The sequence below is a fragment of the Hyperolius riggenbachi genome, chromosome 6 (assembly GCF_040937935.1).
Source record: "Hyperolius riggenbachi isolate aHypRig1 chromosome 6, aHypRig1.pri, whole genome shotgun sequence".
NCBI lineage: Eukaryota > Metazoa > Chordata > Amphibia > Anura > Hyperoliidae > Hyperolius > Hyperolius riggenbachi.
This window is the reverse complement of record NC_090651.1, coordinates 55,914,705-55,940,464: the sequence shown is the minus strand read 5'-3', so window position 1 is coordinate 55,940,464 and position 25,760 is coordinate 55,914,705. Positions and strand designations below refer to the sequence as shown.

At 46.3% G+C, this 25,760-nt stretch overlaps 1 protein-coding gene across 1 annotated transcript in view; it reads left to right on the top strand.

The window, feature by feature from the left end:
- The first annotated feature begins 1,923 nt into the window (after window positions 1-1,923).
- The window catches only part of CACHD1 (cache domain containing 1), a 212,934-nt gene continuing 189,097 nt past the window's right edge, over window positions 1,924-25,760 (top strand). Inside the window, exon 1 of the mRNA XM_068242486.1 lies at window positions 1,924-2,215. Within this exon, the coding sequence (XP_068098587.1) occupies window positions 2,066-2,215 (150 nt within the window). The 5' untranslated portion in view covers window positions 1,924-2,065. The remainder of the gene's footprint in view (window positions 2,216-25,760) is intronic.

The following is a 25,760-nucleotide window of genomic DNA, read 5'->3' as shown; positions in this document are numbered from 1 at the left end:
TCCTCCAGCCTAGTCACCTCCTCTCACTCTCGCATCCAAGACTTCTCACGGGCTGTCCCTCTCCTTTGGAACTCCCTCCCTCAGCCGGTTCATCATGCCACGAGTCTGGAAACCTTCAAACGTACTCTGAAAACACACCTGTTCAGACAAGCCTATAATTTGCTATAGGCAGCACTGAAGGCACACTGGCTCACCCACTAATCCTTGTGTTTCCTTCCCTTTTGTTTCCTCCCCACTACCCTCTAGATTGTAAGCCCGCAAGGGCAGGGACCTCCTCCTAATGTTTCTCATACTGCTGTTATTTTAACATATGTACATGTACCAACTACACATCAACTATGTATGTATCTGTATTTATTCTATTCAATGTCATGACTGTACAGTGTCTTGTATTTCTTATGTATATTTGTTCCCCATTATTTGTTTGTACTATGTACAGCGCTACGGAAGATGTTGGCGCTATATAAATAAAAAATAAATAAATAAATAATAATAATAATAATAAATTGCTCCTATCTAAGGAATCTTTGGGAAGGAATAAACAATTTTGGGAAAACATTTGTGGGAGGAAACTTTGAACTAACCTCAGAGACAGCAATTTTTGGCGTCTCTGATCCAAAGGGTACAAATGAGAAGAGACTGAGTAAAGGAATAGCGACAATTATAACCAAGATAGTGATTCTAGAGAGCTGGAAGGGAGGGGAGATGCCGGGATATGCTGCCTGGATAGAGAAGATGAATTTTTTCCTGGGAGGTGACAATGAGGACATTAATGATGAAGAGGGAGGGAGAGAGAAAAAATGGAGTCGTATTTGGAAAAACCTGTTGACAGAATTTAAAAACTCAGGTGAGGATTAGGTGACTGATTGGGTTTTTTTTTTTTTAAGAGACCATAATGCACTTGGTAGGGATTGGAAGTATGGATGTTCTAGAATGTCTGGTGGTGGGTCTGGTGAGGTGATTGGTGGTGAAATTGTTCATGTTTTTTTGTGGTACACCTTTGTATAACCAAACTTATTAATTAAATTTATTAAAACTCATTAAAGAAGTATATAATAACAAAGTATCAAACGATGATGCAAAACACAACCCAACACAAGAGTGCTGCTATGAAGCCAGTCTGTCAATTTGGGTTAAAGCATAGCTCCCAACTGTCCCTCTTTTGGAGGGACAGTCCCTCTTTGGGATCCCTGTCCCTCTTTCCTCCTCATTTGTCCCTCTTGCAGGACTTTGTCCATCTTTCGATGTAAATATATATATTTTACTACTAAAAATGTGTTTGATTAACTCTAAACTTTATTCCCATCCTATAAATTGATATATTACAAATTTTAAAATGTTACTATGAAGCATAATGAACCAGGATAGAAAGGACCAGTGTGGTTTGGATTATAAAACAACATATTTTACTTATGAAATCTTTATGGTATGCGTGATTAGGGGTGTGGTGGGGCGTGATCAGGGGTGTGGCAGGGGCATGGCTTAAATGTCCCTCTTTCTCATCTCAAAAAGTTGGGCGGTATGTTAAAGTACCGGGTGTACGCTGAGTTTGAAAAAAAAAAAAAAAAAGAATTTGACTACCATTAGAGCAGAATTATAGAGGTAGTACATTTTAACAAAGTTGCAATTATTTTCCCCACACCCTTCTCCTCCTCTGTAGCCCCTCTGCTTCCCTCTTCTGCTCCTAGTCTCTGACCTCTGCTCCCGCCTCGTCCCCACTTGCCCCCTTCTCCAAGTCTCTTGGCCGTATGTCCTCCTATTCTTTGGCCCAAATTTTCAGTGCAGTCCATCTCCCCTCAGTCTGGCCCCTGCATGCATTGCGCGGCGCGGCCAGCAGGTGGCAGCAGTGAGTGTCAGGCAGTGATTTCCCCGCCCCCTCCTCCCGCAGCTCACACTTTCCCCGGGACTCCGGCAGATCGGGATCCGGAGAGAGATCGGAGCTCTCGGTGTGGACGGCTGTGTTCTCCGTGTTGTATTTGTGCCCCCGGAGTGTTGCAGCGATCCCAGGCCTCCTCCCCGGGTTCCGGCGGCTCCCCGGGCACTTTGGTGGGAAGTTGGCAGCAGTATGGAGGGGAGCCGCGCTGCGCTGTGCCTGCTCTGCCTGAGCTCCATGGCCGCCCTCTGCACACCTGGCCGAGCCCAGATAGACTTCTCCATCCTGGCCGGACACATGAGGAGGCTAGCCAGCGAGGAGCTGGGGGTCCCCACCATGCAGGTACTGGGGTGCTGCTTCTCTGGGGGGATTGTGGGGTGTCTTGGGACAGCTCCTGTTGTGGGGTGTCTGGGGACAGCTTTTGTTGTGGGGTGTCTGGGGGACAGCTTTTGTTGTGGGGTGTCTGGGGACAGCTCCTGTTGTGGGGTGTCTGGGGACAGCTCCTGTTGTGGGGTGTCTGGGGGACAGCTCCTGTTGTGGGGTGTCTGGGGGACAGCGCCTGTTGTGGGGTGTCTGGGGACAGCTCGTGTTGTGGGGTGTCTGGGGACAGCTCGTGTTGTGGGGTGTCTGGGGACAGCTCGTGTTGTGGGGTGTCTGGGGACAGCTCGTGTTGTGGGGTGTCTGGGGACAGCTCGTGTTGTGGGGTGTCTGGGGACAGCTCGTGTTGTGGGGTGTCTGGGGACAGCTTTTGTTGTGGGGTGTCTGGGGGACAGCTCCTGTTGTGGGGTGTCTGGGGGACAGCTCCTGTTGTGGGGTGTCTGGGGGACAGCTCCTGTTGTGGGGTGTCTGGGGGACAGCTCGTGTTGTGGGGTGTCTGGGGGACAGCTCGTGTTGTGGGGTGTCTGGGGGACAGCTCGTGTTGTGGGGTGTCTGGGGGACAGCTCGTGTTGTGGGGTGTCTGGGGGACAGCTCGTGTTGTGGGGTGTCTGGGGGGACAGCTCCTGTTGTGGGGTGTCTGGGGGACAGCTCGTGTTGTGGGGTGTCTGGGGGACAGCTCGTGTTGTGGGGTGTCTGGGGGACAGCTCGTGTTGTGGGGTGTCTGGGGGACAGCTCGTGTTGTGGGGTGTCTGGGGGACAGCTCGTGTTGTGGGGTGTCTGGGGGGACAGCTCGTGTTGTGGGGTGTCTGGGGGACAGCTCGTGTTGTGGGGTGTCTGGGGGGACAGCTCGTGTTGTGGGGTGTCTGGGGGGACAGCTCGTGTTGTGGGGTGTCTGGGGGGACAGCTCGTGTTGTGGGGTGTCTGGGGGGACAGCTCGTGTTGTGGGGTGTCTGGGGGGACAGCTCGTGTTGTGGGGTGTCTGGGGGGACAGCTCGTGTTGTGGGGTGTCTGGGGGGGACAGCTCGTGTTGTGGGGTGTCTGGGGGGGACAGCGCTTGTTGTGGTGGTGTCTGGGGGGGACAGCGCTTGTTGTGGTGGTGTCTTAGGACAGCGCTTGTTGTGGTGGTGTCTGGGGACAGCGCTTGTTGTGGTGGTGTCTGGAGACAGCGCTTGTTGTGGGGGTACATGGGGCAGCTCTTGTAGGGATGTCTGGGGACGGCTCGCACGGTGGGGTGTCTGGGGACAGCTCTTGTTGTGGGGTGTCTGGGGACAGCTCTTGTTGTGGGGTGTCTGGGTACAGCTTGTGTTGTGGGGTGTCTGGGGACAGCCCTTGTTGTGGTGGCTGGGGGACAGCTCTTGTTGTGGGGGTGTCTGGGGACGGCTCACGCGGTGGGGTGTCTGGGGACACTTCTGCCTGGGTACAGTTGGTATTGTGGTGTTACTGACTCTTGTCTGGGTACAGTTGGTATTGTGGTGTTACTGACTCTTGTCTGGGTACAGTTGGTATTGTGGTGTGACTGGCTCCTGCCTGGGTACAGTTGGTATTGTGGTGTGACTGGCTCCTGCCTGGGTACAGTTGGTATTGTGGTGTGACTGGTTCCTGTCTGGGTACAGTTGGTATTGTGGTGTGGCTGGCTTCTGCCTGGGTACAGTTGGTATTGTGGTGTGGCTGGCTTCTGCCTGGGTACAGTTGGTATTGTGGTGTGGCTGGCTTCTGCCTGGGTACAGTTGGTATTGTGGTGTGACTGGCTCCTGCCTGGGTACAGTTGGTATTGTGGTGTGACTGGCTCCTGCCTGGGTACAGTTGGTATTGTGATGTGACTGGCTCCTGCCTGGGTACAGTTGGTATTGTGGTGTGGCTGGCTCCTGCCTGGGTACAGTTGGTATTGTGGTGTGGCTGGCTTCTGCCTGGGTACAGTTGGTATTGTGGTGTGGCTGGCTTCTGCCTGGGTACAGTTGGTATTGTGGTGTGGCTGGCTTCTGCCTGGGTACAGTTGGTATTGTGGTGTGGCTGGCTTCTGCCTGGGTACAGTTGGTATTGTGGTGTGGCTGGCTTCTGCCTGGGTACAGTTGGTGTTGGTGTGACTGGCTCCTGTCTGGGTACAGTTGGTATTGTGGTGTGACTGGCTCCTGCCTGGGTACAGTTGGTATTGTGGTGTGACTGGCTCCTGTCTGGGTACAGTTGGTGTTACTGGGTACAGTTGGTATTGTGGTGTGACTGGCTCCTGCCTGGGTACAGTTGGTATTGTGGTGTGACTGGGTGCAGCTGTTGTTAAGGGGTGACTAGTAGTCTGGGTACAGTTGGCATTGAAAAGTGATTTCTTTCTGGGTATAAATAGTATTGTGTGTTGACTGGCAGCTGTCTGTCTTTACTGCCTAGGGTGGTGTGACTGACTGCAGTATTTGAGTTCAGCTGGTATTGTAATGTGCATTTTGCTTAAATATAAGTGCAGTTGTGGGGCGACTGGCTCCTATCTGGGCACAGCTGGTATTGTAGAATTACTATTTTTTTTCTTTTAATTGTAATGGCTGGCATTTGTCCTGGTACAGCTGTGTATGTAGTGGCTAGCTTAGATCTGGGTACATTTATGGGGAATGTGTAGTACATGGTACTGTGTATTTGTTTTGAAGACTATTCTGTCTGGGAACGGCTCATATTACAAGGCTGGTTACCTCTTTAGTTGGTTTCTGGCTAGTACTGTAGCAGAGCAACTGGTTTATTCTTGGGTTGCACTGCAGGGTGACTCCCATCGAAGTCAAGGGTAGGTTTGCCCTGTGGCTGCTTCGACATAGTATTGAATAATTGTAGCGTGTCTGCATTCTGCCCTTTAAATACAGCTGGTGCTCATAACTTACATCCTCCTGTATGTGTCTGCCAGGCACATGTTACTGTGGCATCTTAAAGAGTCTTCAGTGGGAGAATACTGAAGGATGTCTGGAGTGCTTTATGTGTTGTTGATTCATTTACTGTGTATTTTGGGTGGGGTACTTATCTCATGTGAGATATTTTGTTGGAGAATCCTGCTGAGGCCCGGTTCATACTGGCGCAGATGGAAAACTGATCAGTTTTTAAAGGCATCGGTTTTACATCTCCGACGCTCCGTTCCGTCAATGCGCCACATCCGTTGATGCAGATCCAAACTTTTGCGGAACAGATCAGTTTAAGCGGACCAATGTGAATGGATCCATAGGTTAACATTGGATCGCTGGCATCCGTTCAGTTAAGATTCGCTAACAGTCTGGATTATTTAGTGCCAGTGTGCCCGGGGCCTAAAGCCCTTTTCAGTCAGACCTGAAATCTGTTTGTTTCCCAAATCCTGACCTATGCAATGAAAGTTAGCCTCTGTATTAAAGGGTATTTAATTGATAATGTATGAAAATAGTTTTTTGTTTTTTTTTGTGTGAAGAAAAGCTACCTAAATAAGGGCAATTATGAGATACTGCTGTGTTACAAGACTCTGGTTTGTCTTCTTCGACATGGGAGGTTGAATTGTATGATTCTCAGGCCTTCCTCCTCCTGGCGATTGAGCATCTTCCACCTGCAGTTTAAAGCGGGATTGTCGCCATAAAAATCAAATTTCAACAGCAACTGGTCTGAGTGTATTAAGTGATAAAGATGCTAATCCTGCATTCAAAACTTGCAAAACATTTTCTGCATGGTTTGTAGTTTTCACATACTTTAGGAGCACTGGCCCTAGTGCCAAACAGTGCCAAAGAGTTGAATGCTGGGAGTTCTTTTTATCTAGAATATATTCCTCCTCTTCCATTTATTTCCCTGCCTAGCTCCTTATCAGAAAAACCCTCTGCTCACTTGTGTTTACAAGCAAGGCTGAGGTGAGTCAGTGATTCGATGTGTAAATAAAAAAGACAGTGCAGTTGTTAGTATACACCTCAGTGGGAGTGTCTGAAGACTCAAGGAGGAGAGCAGCTAATGAATACACAATGAGCAAGAAAAGGGAGGGGGGAAACAAGAGTCAGGGAGGATATAATGTCAGCATTAGCTTGGCAAGATGGCCACTGCCTAGACTAGGATTTTCTGCTTTTTCTTTATAAAATTCACAGGAATCATTAGGTGGATAGCACAATACATCTGTTATGTAAGTAGTAGTAGTAGTAGTATTTATCTACTTATATATGTGTTTTTTTTATTTCTAGGTTAGCATGGGTATCACTTGTTCTTTAACCACTTGAGGACCGTAGGCTTTACCCCCCTTAAGGACCAGACCCTTTTTTTCCATTCAGACCACTGCAGCTTTCACGGTTTATTGCTCGCTCATACAACCTACCACCTAAATTAATTTTGGCTCCTTTTCTTGTCACTAATAAAGCTTTCTTTTGGTGCTATTTGATTGCTGCTGCGATTTTTACTTTTTATTATATTCATCAAAAAAGACATGAATTTTGTCAAAAAAATGATTTTTTTAACTTTGTGCTGTGCTGATTATTTTTCAAATAAAGTAAAATTTCTGTATACATGCAGCACGAAAAATGTGGACAAACATGTTTTTGATTTTAAAAAAAAAACCCCATTCAGCCTATATTTATTGGTTTGGGTAAAAGTTATAGCGTTTACAAACTTTGGTGCAAAAAGTGAATTTTCCCATTTTGTAGCATCTCTGACTTTTCTGACCACCTGTCATGTTTCATGAGGGGCTAGAACTCCAGGATAGCATAAATACCCCCCAAATGACCCCATTTTGGAAAGAAGACATCCCAAAGTATTCACTGAGAGGCATAGGCCTCAATTCACTAAGATCATGCTGGAGATAATAAAGCAAGAGAAAACTTACCTCCACATAAGAGAGTTATCTTATCTCTTCATTCCCTAAGTTACCTCCTCTGTAGTTATTTTACCTCCTCTGTAGTTATTTTCACAAGCAGTTAATAAACAGCCTGTCTTTAAATCCTGGAGTTATTTTAAGGATTGAAGAGTTAACTTAAAGACAGAAGAGTTAACTTTAGGTTTGCCTGAGGTAAAATGTTTCCTGAATACTACATGCCTCATCACCATGGTAACAACTAGAAGAGTTATTAAAGACAGGAGATAAGTTTAGTGAATTGAGGCCATAGTGAGTTCATAGAAGATATTCTTTTTTGTCACAAGTTAGCGGAATGTGTATTTTTACACATACCCATGCTGGGTGGGAGAAATATCTCTGTAAATGACAATTGTTTTGTAAATGACAATTGTGTTTTTTTACACACAATTGTCCATTTACAGAGAGATTTCTCCCACCCAGCATGGGTATCTGTAAAAATACACCCCAAAACACATTATACTACTTCTCCTGAGTACGGCGATACCACATGTGCGACACTTTTTTGCAGCCTAGGTGCGCTAAGGGGCCCAACGTCCTATTCACAGGTCATTTTGAGGCATTTGTTTTCTAGACTACTACTCACGGTTTAGGGCCCCTAAAATGCCAGGGCAGTATAGGAACCCCACAAGTGACCCCATTTTAGAAAGAAGACACCCCAAGGTATTCCGTTAGGTGTATGGCGAGTTCATAGAAGATTTTATTTTTTGTCACAAGTTAGTGAAAAATGACACTTTGTGAAAAGAAAACAATAAAAATCAATTTCCGCTAACTTTTGACAAAAAATAAAATCTTCTATGAACTCGTCATACACCTAACAGAATACCTTGGGGTGTCTTTTTTTCTAAAATGGGGTCACTTGTGGGGCTCCTATACCGCCCTGGCATTTTACGGGCCCAAAACCGTGAGTAGTCTGCAAACCAAATGTCTCAAAATGACTGTTCAGGGGTATAAGCATCTGCAAATTTTGATGACCGGTGGTCTATGAGGGGGCGAATTTTGTGGAACCGGTCATAAGCAGGGTGGCCTTTTAGATGACAGGTTGTATTGGGCCTGATCTGATGGATAGGAGTGCTAGGGGGGTGACAGGAGGTGATTGATGGGTGTCTCAGGAGGTGGTTAGAGGGGAAAATAGATGCAATCAATGCACTGGGGAGGTGATCGGAAGGGGGTCTGAGGGGGATCTGAGGGTTTGGCCGAGTGATCAGGAGCCCACACGGGGCAAATTAGGGCCTGATCTGATGGGTAGGTGTGCTAGGGGTGACAGGAGGTGATTGATGGGTGTCTCAAGGTGTGATTAGAGGGGGGAATAGATGCAAGCAATGCACTGGCGAGGTGATCAGGGCTGGGGTCTGAGGGCGTTCTGAGGGTGTGGGCGGGTGATTGAGTGCCCTAGGGGCAGATAGGGGTCTAATCTGATGGGTAGCAGTGACGGGGTGATTGATGGGAAATTAGTGGGTGTTTAGGGTAGAGAACAGATGTAAACAATGCACTTGGGAGGTGATCTGACGTCGGATCTGCGGGCGATCTATTGGTGTGGGTGGGTGATCAGATTGCCCGCAAGGGGCAGGTTAGGGGCTGATTTATGGGTGGCAGTGACAGGGGGGGATTGATGGGTGATTGACAGGTGATCAGTGGGTTATTACAGGGGGGATAGAGGCATACAGTACACGGGGGGGGGGGGGGTCTGGGGAGAATCTGAGGGGTGGGGGGTGATCAGGAGGGAGCAGGGGGCAGTTTAGGGAATAAAAAAAAATAGTGTCGACAGATAGTGACAGGGAGTGATTGATGGGTGATTAGGGGGGTGATTATGTGCAAACAGGGGTCTGGGGGGTGGGCAGGGGGGGGGGTCTGAGGGGTGCTGTGGGCGATCAGGGGGCAAGGGGGGGGACATCAGTGTGATTTCGTGCAGACTAGGGTGGCTGCAGCCTGCCCAGGTGGTCCCTCGGACACTGGGACCACCTGGGCAGGAGGCAGCCTGTATAATAGACTTTGTATACATTACAAAGCCTATTATACGCTTTAATTATGCGGACGTGTATTCCTCCGCCCGCCGGCGCTGCTGAGTGGCCGGCGAGCTGGAGGCTAAATCCCCGGCCATCGATCCCCGGCGGAGGATCGCGTCACGGATGACACGATCGCTCCGCCCATGCCCGTACAAGGACCGCCGCCCCTGTGCATGCGGCGGTCCTTGCAGGATCCACTTTCCGGCCGCTTAAGTGGTTAAAGCACAGTTCCCCAACCTTGTCCTCAGGGCCCACCAACAGACAATGTTTTTCAGAAAACCACAAACATGCACAAGTGAGGTAATTAGTGTCTCAGCAGGGCTAATTAACTATCTGTGTGGATTTTCACAAATCATGCAGCACTGTTGGTGGGCCTTAAAGGGAAGGTCCAAGCAAAAAAAAAAATGAGTTTAATTTACCTGGGGCTTCTACCAGCCCCATGTAGCCATCCTGTGCCCTCGTAGTCACTCACTGCTGCTCTAGTCCCCCGCTGGCAGCTTTCTGACCTCGGAGGTCAGGGCCGCATTGCATACATTTTTACGCATTCCAGCTAGTGCAGGAACAAAAATGTATGCGTTGCACCACTAACGCGTAAAAATGTATATGTTAATGTTCCTGCACTAGCGGGAATGCGTAAAAATGTACGCAATGCGGCCCTGACCTCGGAGGTCAGAAAGCTGCCAGCGGGGGACTGGAGCAGCAGTGAGTGACTATGAGGGCACAGGATGGCTACATGGGGCTGGTAGAAGCCCCAGGTAAGTTAAACTCATTTTTTTTTTTTGCTTGGACCTTCCCTTTAAGGACAGGGTTGGGGAACACTGGAAAGGATAACTGTAACGAATGGGATATGGAAGCTGCCATATTTATTTCCTTTTAAACAATACTAGTTGCCTGGCTATAATGCTGAACCTCTACCTCTTTACAGTTTTTAAACATAACCTAAAACTATCGGAGGATGGATACCATTGTTTATCCAATCAGTTTATTTTCACTTTAAGCTATTTTAGTATTACATTGTAAGGTGCCGGGCTGTAGTTTTGTCAAATGAGGTGTGTGTGTGTGTGTGTGTCTACTGTACAAGTTTACAAAACTTTTTCTCATTCCGGCATGATACAGAAATGAATCTAGACCTTACCCTTGCAAAGAACTCTTGAATAGTTAAGGGGTCCATACACTGGTCGATTCCTGCCATCGATCGACGGCCAATTTGACCGCTCTGATTGAATAGTCTAGAAAGCAATGCAGCAGGAAGCATGATCGAGCGATTTCCGATGGATTTGCATTCTGAAATCGATTGGAAATCACAACCGATTGATTCAGATAGATTCCTGTCAGATTCAACCTGACAAGTATCTGACAGGAATCTGATGGTCGAATCTGCTGCAAATCTATAAGTGTATGGCCACCTTTAGTCATTAAAGGTATCCCCTAAACAACTTGTGTTATGTCTCCTGATATCGCTGGAACATTTTTATCAGAATTGGAGCAAAAGTAGTGACCAGTCAGAATACGCAATGGGGGCCAGTTTATCAAAACTTGTGAAAGGCGGATTGGAGCAGATCCCCTGATCAAAGATTGTGATTGGTCGCTTTTTAGCAACAGCTCTTGTTTTGTACCAGGTTTACTTTTTAGTTTTAGTTGAATCTGTCCCACTGAGTTATCTCTGTATATTTTTTTTCTGCACAGTTTGAATGTTTCTGCACACATTTTTCATGGAATGTAAAAATTTATTTTTTTCGGCTATTTTTGACTCCCTGCAAATTACTTTGTATCTTCAGTTTACCTTATTGTATATTTTGTAATACATTGTAAATTTATGTTATGTGTTGGTCATGTCTTTAGTTACTGTGACTGTACTATACTTTTGGAGTGTTAAAGGAAACCTAAACCGAAAAAAACCCAGTTACCTGGGGCTTCTACCAGCCCCATGCAGCCATTCTGTGCCCTCGTAGTCACTCATGGCTCTTCCGGTCCCCCGCTGCCAGCTAGTTTCGTTTTTGCCGACTGGGGGTCGGCCGGCCGCCATGCGTACCCTTTTACGCATTCCTGCTGGTGCAGGAGGCTGTCGCGGACATTAACCCGTACCTTTTTACGCGTTACGGGTGCGTTGCATAAACTTTTACGCATTGCACCCGTAACGCGTAAAATATATTTAATGTTTGCGATAGCCTCCTGCACCAGCGGGAATGCGTGAAAAGGTACGCATGGCGGCCGGCCGACTCCCAGTCGGCAAAAACGAAGTTAGCTGGCAGCGGGGGACCGGAAGAGCCATGAGTGACTGCGAGGGCACAGGATGGCTGCATGGGGCTGGTAGAAGCCCCAGGGAAGTGAAACTCATTTTTTTTTTTTCGGTTTCCTTTAAGGCCTGGTGCACACCAAAAACCGCTAGCAGATCCGCAAAATGCTAGCAGATTTTGAAACGCTTTTTCTTCTTTTTCTGTAGCGTTTCAGCTAGCGTGTAGCGGTTTTGTGTAGCGGTTTTGGTGTAGTAGATTTCATGTATTGTTACAGTAAAGCTGTTACTGAACAGCTACTGTAACAAAAACGCCTGGCAAACCGCTCTGAAGTGCCGTTTTTCAGAGCAGTTTGCGTTTTTCCTATACTTAACATTGAGGCAGAAACGCATCCGCAATCCAAAATCTGCAGCAGCCCTCCCTGCAAAACGCCTCCCGCTCTGGTGTGCACCAGCCCATTGAAATACATTACCCTAGCGGATCCGCACCCGCAAGCGGATTGCAAACCGCAGCAGAACCGCTCTGGTGTGCACTAGGCCTCTGTGCTGGTTTTGGAGCATGGCCGTGTCTGCTTGCTGGGAAACTGCAAGGACTGAGAATTGTTTTCTGTTGAGTTCTGATCTCTGCCTTTTGAAATCATAGCTGCAAAAACTCTCCAGCTGTTTAACAACTGAGTGTTTTTTTGTTTTTTTTTACTGAGTTTAGGTGAATTTTTATCAAAACTGTCAAGTTGCATTTGTTGTCATTTGTCTGGCTCAGCCTAACTTGTGTTTTTTATTTTCTGTGGGGGAGGGGTTCTGCATTGCTAGTACTGGGGGGGGGGGGGAGAGGGGGTTTGCCCTATAGGGAATGTTATTGTTGTCCCAAGGTTGTCCTGCTGGGTCATACCTCTAGCAGTGACTGTGTGCTCCAGGCTATTTATAGGAAAGTGTTGAATATATTGGTTGGACCCCATCCAAGGAGCTTGCTGCAGAACCTCTTGTGAAGCAGAGTCGCAGTTCTGAGTAACAGCTGCACACTTTTTTTTTTTTTGCCGGGGGTTCAGGTCAGAGATTATTATTATTATTATTATTATTATTATTAAGTATTTATATAGCGCTGACATCTTGCACAGCGCTGTACAGAGTATATTATCTTGTCACTAACTGTCCCTCAGAGGGGCTTACAATCTAATCTCTACAATAGTTATGTGTGCAGGGCTGTGGAGTTGGAGTCAGAGCAATTTTGGGCACCCGGAGTTGGAGATTGATAAACCGAGGAGTCGTTGATTTCATAAACTGAGGAGTCTGAGTCGGATGATTTTTTTACAAAATCCACAGCCCTGATAAGTATTAGGGCCCGTTTCCACTACGGCGATTTCGCCGCCGATTCTGCAGAGTTTCCCCGCACATGATTCGCACGGGGAAACTCTGCCATAGGGGATGACGGCGCCGCTGCGGAATCGCTCGCGGGAGCGATTCGCCCGGAATACCCCGCAGTTTTTGCTGCCGAGGCTGCGAATCCCATAGCCGTGCATGGCACGGCTCATGGGATTCGCCTGCGATCCCGCCCACTCGCTCAGTGCGGCGTGCGTCTGCGAGACGCACGCCGCACAAGTGGAAACGAGCCCTTAGACTAAGGAGTTGGAGTTGAGGAGTCTGAGCCATTTTGGGGACCCGGAGTCGGAGTTGGAGATTCATAAACCGAGGAGTTGGAGTCGGAAGATTTTTTTGTACCGACTCCACAGCCCTGTATGTATAGTGTAGTCCAGGGACAATTTTAGAGGGAAGCCAATTAACTTATCTGTATGTTTTTGGGACGTGACAGGAAAAGGGAGTGCCTGAAGGAAACCCACACAGACACGGGGAGAACATACAAACTCTGTGCATATAGTGCCCTGGCTGAGATTGGAATCGCAGACCCAACGCTGCAAGGCGAGAACGCCAACCACTATGCCTAGGTGCTGAACAACATTACATGCAAATTTACTTTACTTAGCTATGTGCTTGTTTCAGGTGTGTGATTCAGAAGGTGTGATGCATGAAGGATCAGCAGGACAGCCAGGCAACTGGTATTGTTTAAAAGGAAATAAATCCAGCAGCCTCCATATCCCTCTCACTTCTGGAATCCTTTAAGTTCAAATCTGTGTATCAGTGGAGTTGGTTTCTCTGTTGGTTTGTGGGTTAGACAGACTGGCTTCCATACGTATTTGGCAACTCCTGTGATTGACATGGGCTTCTCCATCTGTCATCGGCTCTTGTGCATCTGTGTTTTATAAGCAGGCATTTGCAGTCAGATTGATGCGGATCTACACAATGCCTGTCCACGATCAGTAACATGAAATGGGTGGCAATTGTCTGCCATAAAATAGTTCTAACCCTAAAGAGAAACTGTGACCAGGAATTGAACTTCATCCCAATTAGTAGCGGATATCCCCTTTCCCATGAGAAATATTTTCCTTTTCTTATGCTGGGCAAATACAGCTCGATTTTGCCGCTCGATTCTCCCACTCGATCGTTTCGCCGTTTAATTCCGCAGTCAATTCTCTTCTGCTCGTTTTTCTTATCGTTTTCAATTCACTTCAATCCGGGAATGATAGGGAGGGTGATGAACATGTCGACAATTATCTATCGAGCCATCTTAATGACTCAGAATCGACCCGTGTATTCCCAGCCTTAAACTGATCATCAGGGGGCTCTGAATGGCTATTGTGGTGAAACGCCTCCCACAGTGTGATGTCAGAACCATGGTCCTGACAGTTTCCTGTCTGTCAACCTTGTTGCATTGTAGGAAATAACAGCTGTTTCCAACTGCCAAAAATGCATCATCTCCTTCCACTGACATCACTTGCCAGCAGTAAAAATGTCACCATGTGATAAATGTCAGAATGTAGATCAGGGAGAGGAAAGATTTTACAATGGGCAAACACTGACTAATTCATTTTATACAAAATTATTGTAAAAATTAAGCACGTTTATTCATTACGTTATTTTCACTGGAGTTCCGCTTTAAAATTACCGCTGGGCAACCGGTAACCCCCAACAGCTTAGTGGATGGCCCTGTGTGCGGTAACAGGGTGCTTGTTAACAGTTGCTTTAGGGCAGCATAGTGGGATAGTGTTATCACCTTGCAATGCTGGGTCCTCTGTTCAAATTCCAGCCAGGGCACTATCTGCACGGAGTTTGTATGTTCTCCCCGTGTCTGCGTGGGTTTCCCCTGGGCACTCCGGTCCAGTTTCCTCCCACTTTCCAACAATCATACAGGTAAGTAATTTGGCCCTGTACTATGATACATACACTGCACAATACATACAGACATATTACTGAGTATTACATTGTGAGCCCCTCTGAGGGAAAGTTAAGTGACAAGACAATATACGCTGTACAGCGCTGCGGAAGATGTCAGCGCTATATAAATACTAAATAATAATATAAGACACTTACATGTTGAAAATCTCAGTGTACTGTGATCATGGTTTTTGTGTTTAGGAGTGTGTGCTTCACTGCAATTTCCAGCAGATCAGTGGGCGCCATTGCTTTCCATAACGTGGAAAATAAAAACCATGAGGACTCGTTTCCACTATAGCGAATCCGCATGCGGGCACTGCATGCGGATTCGCATACTTAATGTTAGTGGATGGGGCTGTTTCCACGTGTGCGGCGGCGGCGACGTTTTTCGGTGCGGTGAAAATCTGCACGACAGGGTCGTGCAGATTCGCGTGCGGCAGGAATGCGGGCGAATCGCCGCTAATGTATTCAATAGGGAAATCGCATGCGGCTTTGTCATGCGGATTTCCCCGCGATTTCGCATGCAATTTCGCATGAAAGCCAATGGAACTTAACACAGGCAGTGACATGGTTAAATTCGCATGGCTCCTTGCCATGCGAAATCGCGGGTAAATCTGCATGCGGAAACGCAGCCGCATGCGATTTCTTCAGCGGTGGAATCCAGGCGATTCCGCACCGCTACAGTGGAAACGAGCCCTGAGTTTTTCAAATGGGGGATTGCATAGCACTGCGTTTGCAATGCCATTCGCATGTGCTTGCATTCATTTAACATAATTGCAAATGCAGGCAAACAGCAGCATGCACTATGATTGCAATTGGGCCAAAACTGGATCGCACCACTCTGTACAAGGTACCGCGATTACTATGTTTATCATGGTGCCCTTGCGATTGGCAAACCGCTTACGTTTGGAAAATTGGATCGAAACGCAGGCAGTATGGATGGGCCCTCTACTGCATTTTATGGTGTGAAGAAGAACTTAAGCTAGGTACACACGATTCAATTTCCTGTCCGATCTTCAGTTAATCTGATGGGAAGGTGTATCGTGTGTACATGACCACACCTCTTCTGATCATTGATACTGAGATCAATTTTCCCATGATAACTTTGCAAAAATTTTTCCCGTTTCCAATCAGAAGCTGATCAGACGTGTCGGAAATAAGTATCCAATTCTCACCAATTGGACAGGAAATTGCATAGTGTGTATTTAGCATTAGGGGCGTGATGAGGTTGGTGTCGATTAGTGAGTAACTGGAGTACAGCAGAACGTGGGTAGGGAATTTTGACTGTATGTTTTGATGGTATCTTTGAATTTGTGGAGTTTGTATTTTTAAGATGAGGAAGATTTCAGAGTGGGAGTGTCTGTAGAAAAGCCCTGGATCACATGTGTTGAACTCCAGGCCTGGAGGGCCAGATCCATGCCAGTGTTTAGGATGGACTGAGAAAGAAAGGAATGTGTTCTACCTGATGGATCACACCTTTCCTAATTCAGACCCATCAATTCATTTGAGCTGTATCAAAAATGTGTGAGGATCTCGGCCCTCGTAGGACCGGTTTGACATGCCTGCCCTAGATCCATGCGTGAGGTTTAGGGGTTAAGAGGAATATTTGGAGTGACATTTGTCAGGGAGGATAGACATGCAAATGACATGCTGGTAAACAATAAATAATAAATTGCTAATTGAATTGCAGGGATCGATCGTCTTCAGATTCGATTCATCGGATTGAATCAACTGAAATTATCAGTGGAAAAGCCAACTATTGCTGGGTGGATTTAAATGAAATTAAGGAATCGACAAGATTTTTTTTTGGGAGGATGATGCCACGAGTGGGGCCATGCTGCACCCACGTGAGTACGGCCACGCCTGTACCGTAGCATAGAGACGCTCATGCGTGAGCAGCTCTGGCACACTGCACAGGCGCGGCCTGCTCGTGTACCAAGGAGCGCAGATGCAATCAGAATTCCAAAATGCTCTTGTCGGATTTCTGTAGGGGGTCCGCGCACGGCAATGTTGAGGGCCAGGAGGAAAAAATTATCATTTTTTTCCCCTAGGGTTTGCCCCAGGTACACTTTAAAGGTGGCCACTAAAAGTACAGTATGCCAAATGATCATTTACGAACGATTATCCTATAAACTAGCGGAAATAATAATCTGGGACCACTAATGGACAAGAATCTCCCAAACCAATCCCATTAGGTTGACTGGATTGATCTGAAAATCACCTGGCCCTTGTAATTTATGCATCCCTGGACTAATGTGTTATTAGAAGGTGAGGGTTGCTATAGTGATGGTCACACAACAACACAAAAACTAAGCAGACACAAAAATTACCATTGCGTTCTGCAACTGACAAATGCCAGACTCTGTGATTATGGTGTTTGTGAACTGGGTCATAGGAAAGCATGGGTCCTTTCCATATGTCTGTTGGCCCTCTGCTGTCAGATCTGAAAAGTGTGATCTGACCCTCAGTGGAAGTCCAGAGGAGAAGAATATATTACCGTAGCTGAGAAGGGACAAATAGGTTGTCAGTGAGAAGCACACTAGATGAATGTTAAGATGTTTGGGTTCATCCAATGGAGGAGGATTTTTGAAGTACTGCTGTTTCTTTTCCCTATGATAATAATCAATCCAGTCTCCTCCTCAGAGTTATGGATTTCTTGTTTTGTTTTGTTTTGGGTTTTTTTATCCCAGGATTGTGGGGCTGAAACATTTGTCGCAATTATCGACTTTGCAATAATCAGGCCAAGTGATCAGAGTAATTGAAGAGGGGCCGGGGAGGTGAGTGTCAGAGGGGCCGGGGAGGTGAGTAGCAGAGGGCTGGAGAGGTGAGCAGCAGAGGGGCCGGGGAAGGGGGGGGGGGAGTAGCAGAGGGGCCGGGGAGGGTGACTAGAGATGGTCGGGGAAGGTGAGTGGCTGAGGGCCGGGGAGGTTAGTACCGAGTGAGTTAACCGATGTAGGTTGCGTTTAGCCAGATTGAGGAAGGACTATTTTGGGCTGCTTCTGACTGCAGGCTGATAAAATATTCTGCTTCTTGTTCCATCTGCGCTGCTCTCTGTTTTATCTCCAGCACCGCCATGCTCAGCCATGGAAAGGATTTAAAGATCAATGGCATGTGCTGCAGCTCCGGGTTCTTGTTGGAAGGGAGAAGCAGAGAGAAAACCTTGGAAAATCACATTTTGCATTCTGGAGTGTAGATTTCTGCAGGCACTGATTAATTCTATTTGTTGCCTGTCACGTAACGCTGCTAGGATCAGGAATCGCCTTCTGCATCTGCTTTTGCCTCTACCTCTTCAGCTGTGTGTAAGCAACTCGCCCCCCCACACCCCCCCCCCCCCACCACATATCAATTTTTTAATTTGTTTACCGCTTGAATCCAGCCGAAACTTCAGTTTTTCAGAATCTGTTCTGGGGTTTCTATTGCTTGCAAAACTTCCCCCCCCTCATATCTGGTTGCGGAAGAGAATTGAGGGTGAATGGATGACAAATTGTAAAATTTTAAAATACATACAATATAATATAAAATATACATTTGTTCAAAAGTAAAATGCTCCATAAATTACGTTTTTTCCTATATTGTGGTTTCCTCCAGTGAGTAGTAAACATTTAACAAGTTTTGGAGAAATGCAATTCTTCATGGAGGATTCTCAGTTTTCTTTATTTTCAAAAGCACTTCCTAAATGGTAGTTGCCATGGCTGCAGATGCACAGTAGATGCCAACTGGGGGGACTTTACTGGAAGGACAGAGGGGAGCTGATGGACTACAATACAGGGGGCTAAAAGAGGCACCAGGTAAGTATATAAATCCTTGATATGTTTGTCTCCGATACACTTTAAAGTGTACCAGAGACTAACTAAATGTAAAAGATTTATACATACTTGGGGCTTCCCCAGCCCCATCCGCACGGCCCGCTCCCACGCCACCGTCCTCAGTCTTCTCCCTCTTCGGTACCGGGTCTGTAACTTCAGCCAATCTCAGCATGTTCTGTGCGCTCTCTCCGGTGGAGAGTAGTACTGCTCAGACACGGCGTGGGAGTGATCCGTGCGGATGGGGCTGGAGGAAGCCCCAGGTATGTATATATCTTTTCATTTGTCTCCTTGTTTTTCTTTAAGATTCTTACAGACACATTATAACAAACTCCCTGCAAATATTTCGGAAAAGCAATTTGTCTGGACAATAAAAAAATATAAATTATCCACGATCTAGCTTATTGAACTGTAAAGATGTAGATCTAGCAATGTATGGGCAGATCCAAACCAAGAGACAGACCTCTCTCTGATCGAATCGGCCCACACACAACAGGTTGGTTCCTGATCTATTTTTGCATCAAATCTTTCAGGGATCGGCCTCGTGGCACCACATCGCTGGCCCCGGACGCTGTCCCCCAAATATTAGATGTAAGTGTGCATGTAAATATTTAACGTGTCTGCTGCCCCCATTAGTCAGCACCATACTTCGCATTTGCATCGCACATCCCACATGACATGTTACGGTAGTCATGTGGGACATGAATGCAGAAGTACGGCGGAGACTCGGTGGACACTGGCAGCAGACAGGTAAAGTATTTAAATGCACGGCATCCGGGGGAGGAGGGGGGACAGAGGCCTGGGATTCCGTTGTGTTTGTTGCAATATTGTGTGCCATTACCACAGTGCACCCAATCAACCAAGCTTGCCAAAGATTTCCCAGCATGTCCTTTTGATACATTTGACCACTTTCAGGTCAAATCGGGCATGCTTTTTGTGGCACCGATTTTCCTCAAATTTGATAACTGATCGACATATATGGTCACCTTTAAGGCCCATATCCGTGATGCGTTTTTCCAAATGATTTTTTCGCGTTATTTGTCTATATATCTTATCTAAAGTTTTTATAGTTTACACAGCAGATCTAGCTGCAAACCGCTTCAAAAGTTTGATTAATTATTCCTGTGATACAATGAGGGCAGCCATGTTCTGTTTGTCACATTGTCACAGGCTGAGGGCTGGAGATGCTATCAGCTTGCCTGTGTGTACATTCAGTCCCCTCTCCTCCTCCCTCCTCCCCTATGCCTCTGAAATCAATGGCCAGTAACCTCCTCCTCCTGCCCAGACTGAGCTCCCATAAGCCCTTGCTACAGTGCCAAGGCACAAAAGGAGCTGTGGGCGAGGCTTGTTTAGTTTATAGGGAATTAGAGTATTAATACAAAACAAAACAAGGATTTGGCTTGAATAATGCCCTATAAATTATATGAAAGGAACACAATTATGCAATGAGTAAAAGTTTATCTCGGATCCACTTTAATGACAATCATTCCGATCCTCATTGACTTTCGTGGGTTTTTCTGCAATTGTGTAAACTATCGTTTACATGATCGTTCAGTTACAGTGACGCAGAAGACGCTTGCAGATTCAGTCAGATAGATTGGGGTAATGATCTTTATCGGCGGAGATCCACCAATTTATTCTGGCTGTGGGTAATTAGCTTTACATGTCTTATCACCTGACCAAACTGACCACGTGCTTCTCCATAAGTTCTTCTAGACATTACCATCACTACCGATCCTCTTAGGCAATATTTTTTTTATTGTTATTATTATTGTTTGTTGGTGTAGAGCCCCAATCCATCTGGCCGTGATCTGACCGTGGGTACTTAGCCTTGTTGAAATGAAGATCAGATATCTGTATGTTGATATACTATCCATACAGCATTCTTTTTCACAAGTTTATTTAATTGAGGTTTAATAGTACGGCTACATGTAAATATTTACTGGTGTAAGATTGTTTTTCATTTCTGTCACTGAAGCGCTTCTCATCCATATTTCATTCACATGCTGAGACAAGAGGTGAAACTTAAAAGGATGGTGTAAAACTTGAGTCAATTAAGTTTGAAGAGCTTTAGAGATTAGCCAGCATGCATTTCTCTGGGGTCAGCAGGGTGCTGCCCCCAAATGGCCTTTTATCTTTGAGTGGTCAGCCCCAGCACCTCTCTCCGCCCTCCCTGCGCTCGCTAACCCCCTGCAGGGAGGCCTTTGTCTTCCACATAAAACCTCCCCTGGCTGTGTTGTGGGCTGCATGGCTGGAATTTGAATGAATATGTCTCATTAAGCAGCTTCTCTGTGTAACCCGCTGGAGATATTTTATTAATGTTGCATGAAGTGTTTATTCAGCTTTTAGTGTTAAATTAGGATTTGGCTTTTGTTTTAAAGCCCAACTCTAGGCAAAATGCTGAGTATACCACCGCTTAGAGAGGCTGGTTTTTACACTTATTTTTTTGCGCTGCGGTGGAGATGCGATGCTCTGCGGCAGGCATTCCACTGCAACGCAGAAAATGACACACGTTTCCATGCAGTAGAGTGCGACGACCAGGGCTGTGGAGTCTGAGTAGGAGTTGAAGCAATTTTTGGGTACCTGGAGTTGGAGTCTGTGGTTTCACACGACTCCACACGATCGTTTTAGCAAAATCACGAAACATAGTTTACTGAAAATTTGTTAAAAGATGTTTGATACAACCATTCGTTGTGGCTGATTGTGTACTGGTTAAGGGCTGGGCTGGAACACACTAGGGCGGTGTTGGCAGTGTTTTGGGACTGCCGACAATCGCCGACGATTCCCCAAAACTGTTTGCCAATGAAAGTGGGAGGTGGGGGACCCACTAGTTTGTTTGCAATTAGAGGTAATCGCAATCACAAGGGGTAATCACAATTAATGCGAAGTATATAAGCTCTGCAAAATCGCTTTTGCAAAGTGATTTTGCAGCGTTTTGGGGGGCCGAGTGATTACGATTTCACAAAACTTTATTATGCTCACCAGGTGTCTGGATTTCCTGTTTGTGTCCATAGCTATAGTGGGTTCCAGGCCTAAGGGGTACATTGGGCAAGACCCTGTAACACAGCTACTGCCTACTGAGCCTGCTCTAGTGGCTGCAGCTCCGGCGCTTGGCATCCGCCAGGAAAAAAGCGCACTATAAACGTTCTGTGTGTTGTCTTGTCTTTGAAAAGACCGGTGAAAAGACAGTCATGGTGGATCACTGAATGAGCTATCGTTCGTTTTCAGGCTCGCAAAAGAGGATAGCAGATAATGCTGGATGGATCTGGGGAACGATGACTTACCCCCCCTCCCAACCCAATAAATCTGTCCATGGGTACTTGGCTTTACATATCTATCACTTGACCAAGCTGATCACCTGTTTCTCCATAAGTTCTCCTAGATATGACCATCACTTCCAGTCACCTATTGGGTAATATTTTGATGGAAATTGGTTGACCTGGTTTTTATGGCTTTGTTTTCTGTTTGATGTTCCTATCTTATGTTTGTCTGGTTTAAAACTCTCAGTAGCGTAGGGCTACATGAATGGCTGCTGCTTGTACAAACGGATTGGTGGCCAGCTGTATGTGGTTGTAATGCTCGCTGCACATGGTACAGTTTTTTTCTGCTTTGATTTGATGAAATGATTAATGCTCTCACAATAGCAATCAGGTAGTATTGTTTCATGGACCACATTGGTCTCTAGACAGTCTAGATGCTGTTCAAATTTTTTTTTGTGTTAAGGAGAACCATGATTTTGACTTTCTACTGTTAGCTATGCCCAGCTATGTCTGGTTTGATCAGTTCCCAAAAACTCTCAACTTATTTTCAAGGGATGTTTATGAATATATTGTGTAAAAGTGTGTATATACCATTAGCAGCCACCTCAGCCGACTTAAGTCAGGTGTGTGTACGAGGCTTAAGTCGATCCAACCCTGTGAATATTGCACTTCTCAAGCTAATGCTACGTACACACATGCGACAACGATCGTTCGTTAAGAACGACGAACGAACTTTTAATTGATGAAAGAACGACCTAAGTAAAGGTAGTTTTAAAATGTGTGTAACGATCTGATCGTTAGAACGAACGTTACATCACAGAAAGCAACTATTGCGCCTGCGCATAAAAATGAGAAGTTTCATGGAGAAATAGTGAAATGCGCATGTCAAGCCTAGTACGAACGATCGTTTCCAACGATGTACTACTTTTGCAAACGATCGTCGTTGGTTAAAATCCGCCGAGACAGAACTTTCTTTTGTAGCGATTTGGCTCGTTCGTCGTTTGCCTTAATAGTCGGTGGTTCGTTTTTTGTAACGATCGTCGTTGGTAAAGATCGGGGAACGATCGTTACAAACGACTATAGTCGCATGTGTGTACGCACCTTAAGCCACAGGTGTCAAACTCTCCAGGCCTGGAGGGCCATATCCATGCCAGTGTTTAGGATGGACTGAGAAAGAGAGGAATGTGTTCTACCTGATGGACCACACCTTACCTGATTCAGACCCATCAATTAATTTGAGCTGTGTCAAAAATGTGCGAGGCCCTTGAAGGTCCGGTTTGACATCCGTGATCTAAGCTATTAGGGCTAGTTCACAATGCACATTGCAATTGTCTAGTCCCTGCAATTGTGCAATGTTTTTACTTGGTGTCTATTGCGATTTGCGACTTAGTTTGGGCATCATGAAACTGGTTGTATTTGCTCAAATTCTGCATGCAGCACGTCTATGATTTTTGAAAAATTGCAATGGTGCGGAATGTGCAATATAGTTATCACCGGCAATCAGCATATCCCTGAAACGCCCCCGAAAAGTGCCCCAGTGTGAACTATCCCTGTAATATCTGGCTCCCTGAAAAGCTACGAATATACTTATATATAATAATTGACAACTGGGAGCATGGTCGTGGGATGATTCTTGGAGCTTTGGTTGTAGAGACTCACGTCTCCTTAACATGTTCTGTGTTATGGAGATCGGTAATGGCCTTGGAGACCCCACAAATCCTGATATTGGCCTGCCTGGATCTATTTTCCAGATCCTCTAGCTTGAGTTCAAGTCCCTGCCTTCTCTCACCATGGTTATCTAGCTGAACCTTGTTGGCCTCCAAGGTGTCAGTCAGGGTGTCCGCTTTCTTTCCAAGTCCATCACACGGTCCCTGAGATCCCTGATCTGGCTGGAGAGATTTGTTACAGCAATGGACAGCTCCTTCTTGAACAGCTGGCTGATTATGTTGTAAAGCTGCTGGAACTGCTGAGAGGAGAGGATGCCACCGGGTGGCAAAGGGGGAAAATCCATTAAGAGGAGGAGCCTCTGTGTAGTGGTGGCCATCTTGGATCTGGTCACTGAAGGCCCGAAGTGCGCCGTCCGCTTTAACTGCTTTGGTGTGGGGGTCTGGACTTTTTAGTTTTATAGATTTCGGCCTCAAATCTAGCAAAAATTGATGTGCTGTGAGTTGTAGAAATCATTCACAATCTGATCAGAGAGTGATCGGTCAGTTTGCCACATTGGGAGGGAAATTGATACGTGTATGGGAACCTTGAGGTAGAACAAAAGCTGTTGGTGATTACTAATATCAGCTAGGGACACCTGTGCTCGTACTAGATTTCCGAATGATGATTTTATGAACAAACTTTGTGTTACAAAAATCTAGGTAGCTTTAGATGTTTTCTTACCCTTCTACATCTGGGGGATCGTACAGTCACGTTGTACCGGGCGTGTCCATCTGTGGAAATGTTTTTGTGTTGTCCTGTTTCCACGAGTCACATGAAGGTTTGCCTTGGCAGAAGACCCTGCTCTTCTTCTGGGTCAGAATAGCTTATAGTTAGGAGAATGTGGTTCGGAGATGGTCCAGAAAGGTTCTCTTGAGTTCCAGCGGGATGTTTTCCGGTTGAGGTCTGTCTTGGCAAATTAAGAGTAATGAAACACATGCAAGGAATCGTCTTGCAGATGAGGAGGCCAAAGCACCGTGGCTTTATATTCCTCTGGCATTCTACAAGCTGCAGTGTTTGTTTACTAATTCTAAGTGGACCTGTCTGCACTGTGGACTGTTCCAGTGGCAGTCCAGTTCACTTAGCACAAATGACGTACCTGGGGATGTTCTAGAATGAGTGCTGTTTATCTGAGTGGCTTCAGACTATGGCGGTCTAGTGTATGTACAGAGTTTTAGGGGCTCGGCAAAAAATCAGAGACGCGAAGCAGGTTTTTAAAAAATGACGATGGCTGACTTTTTCTCTATTCAGGTCAAATCTTTTATTAATGGGTTCTAATTTTACTATTAGTCGGGGCAAATTGTATTTGATTTGACACATGCTCGTATTGTCAAGTACTTGTTAATTGACAGTAATAACTGACAATCTTGTGACTGGTTAGCATTTGGTGCTGGTCTGTTGTACATTCTGACACACTACCCTAATGTACTTTAACGTTTGTTAAAAACCTTTGGATCATGGATGAACTCTTAAGGGGCCCATACACCTAACGATTTTCCCTCCGATATACAGCAGATTCGATCACTGTGATCGAATCTGCTGTGAAAATCGTCGTGCAAACGCTGACAGAACGATCAATTTCCATCCAAGATCAATCGTTCCCGTCGATCCGTCCGTGCAGAAGATTTTTCTCGATCACCGGCGGGTCGGGAGTGCGTCGATCGCGGCTTTCGAATGCCCGATGACTGACGCAATACAGCAGAGACACATTACCTGTTCCGGCCGGCGCGACTACCCCGGTCTCCGCTGTCTTCTTCTCCGCTCCGAGCTGCAGCTTCACTAAACTTCCTGTCCCAGCAGGAAGTTTAAACAGTAGAGCGCCCTCTACTGTTTAAACTTCCCTTGGACAGGAGGTTCAGTGAAGCAAGCCAGCCGGACTGGAGACAAGCACAGAGAAGAAGACAGTGGAGACCGGGGGAGTCGCGCCGGCCAGATCAGGTAATGTATAGCTGGCGGGCAGGCGGCAGCTCCACATATTGTGATCGGTTTCATGCTGAAATCGATTAACAATCTGTTTGCAGTAAAGGCAGCCATACGATCCCTCTCTGATCAGATTCGATCAGAGAGGGATCTATCTGTTGGTCGAATCTGATGGCAAATCGACCAGTGTATGGTGTCCTTTAGGCTACAGCCAGGGGCATAACCACAAATCATGCCTTCCCCCACCAAATGTTTACACCTTTTACCTTGCCTACACCTGGTGACCCTCACAGCCTAGAAGCCCATCTTACAAGGGTCCCAAAACAAGTGTGGCTGGATAGTGTACTGGTAAGGGCTCTGCCTTTGACATGGGAGATCAGGGTTTGAATCCTGGGTAGGATCAGTACCTATTAAGTAAGAAGTCCTTGGGCAAGACTTCCTAACACTGCAGGGTGGGCTCTTGAGCGCGTCCCAGTGGCTGCAGCTCTTGAACTCTGAGT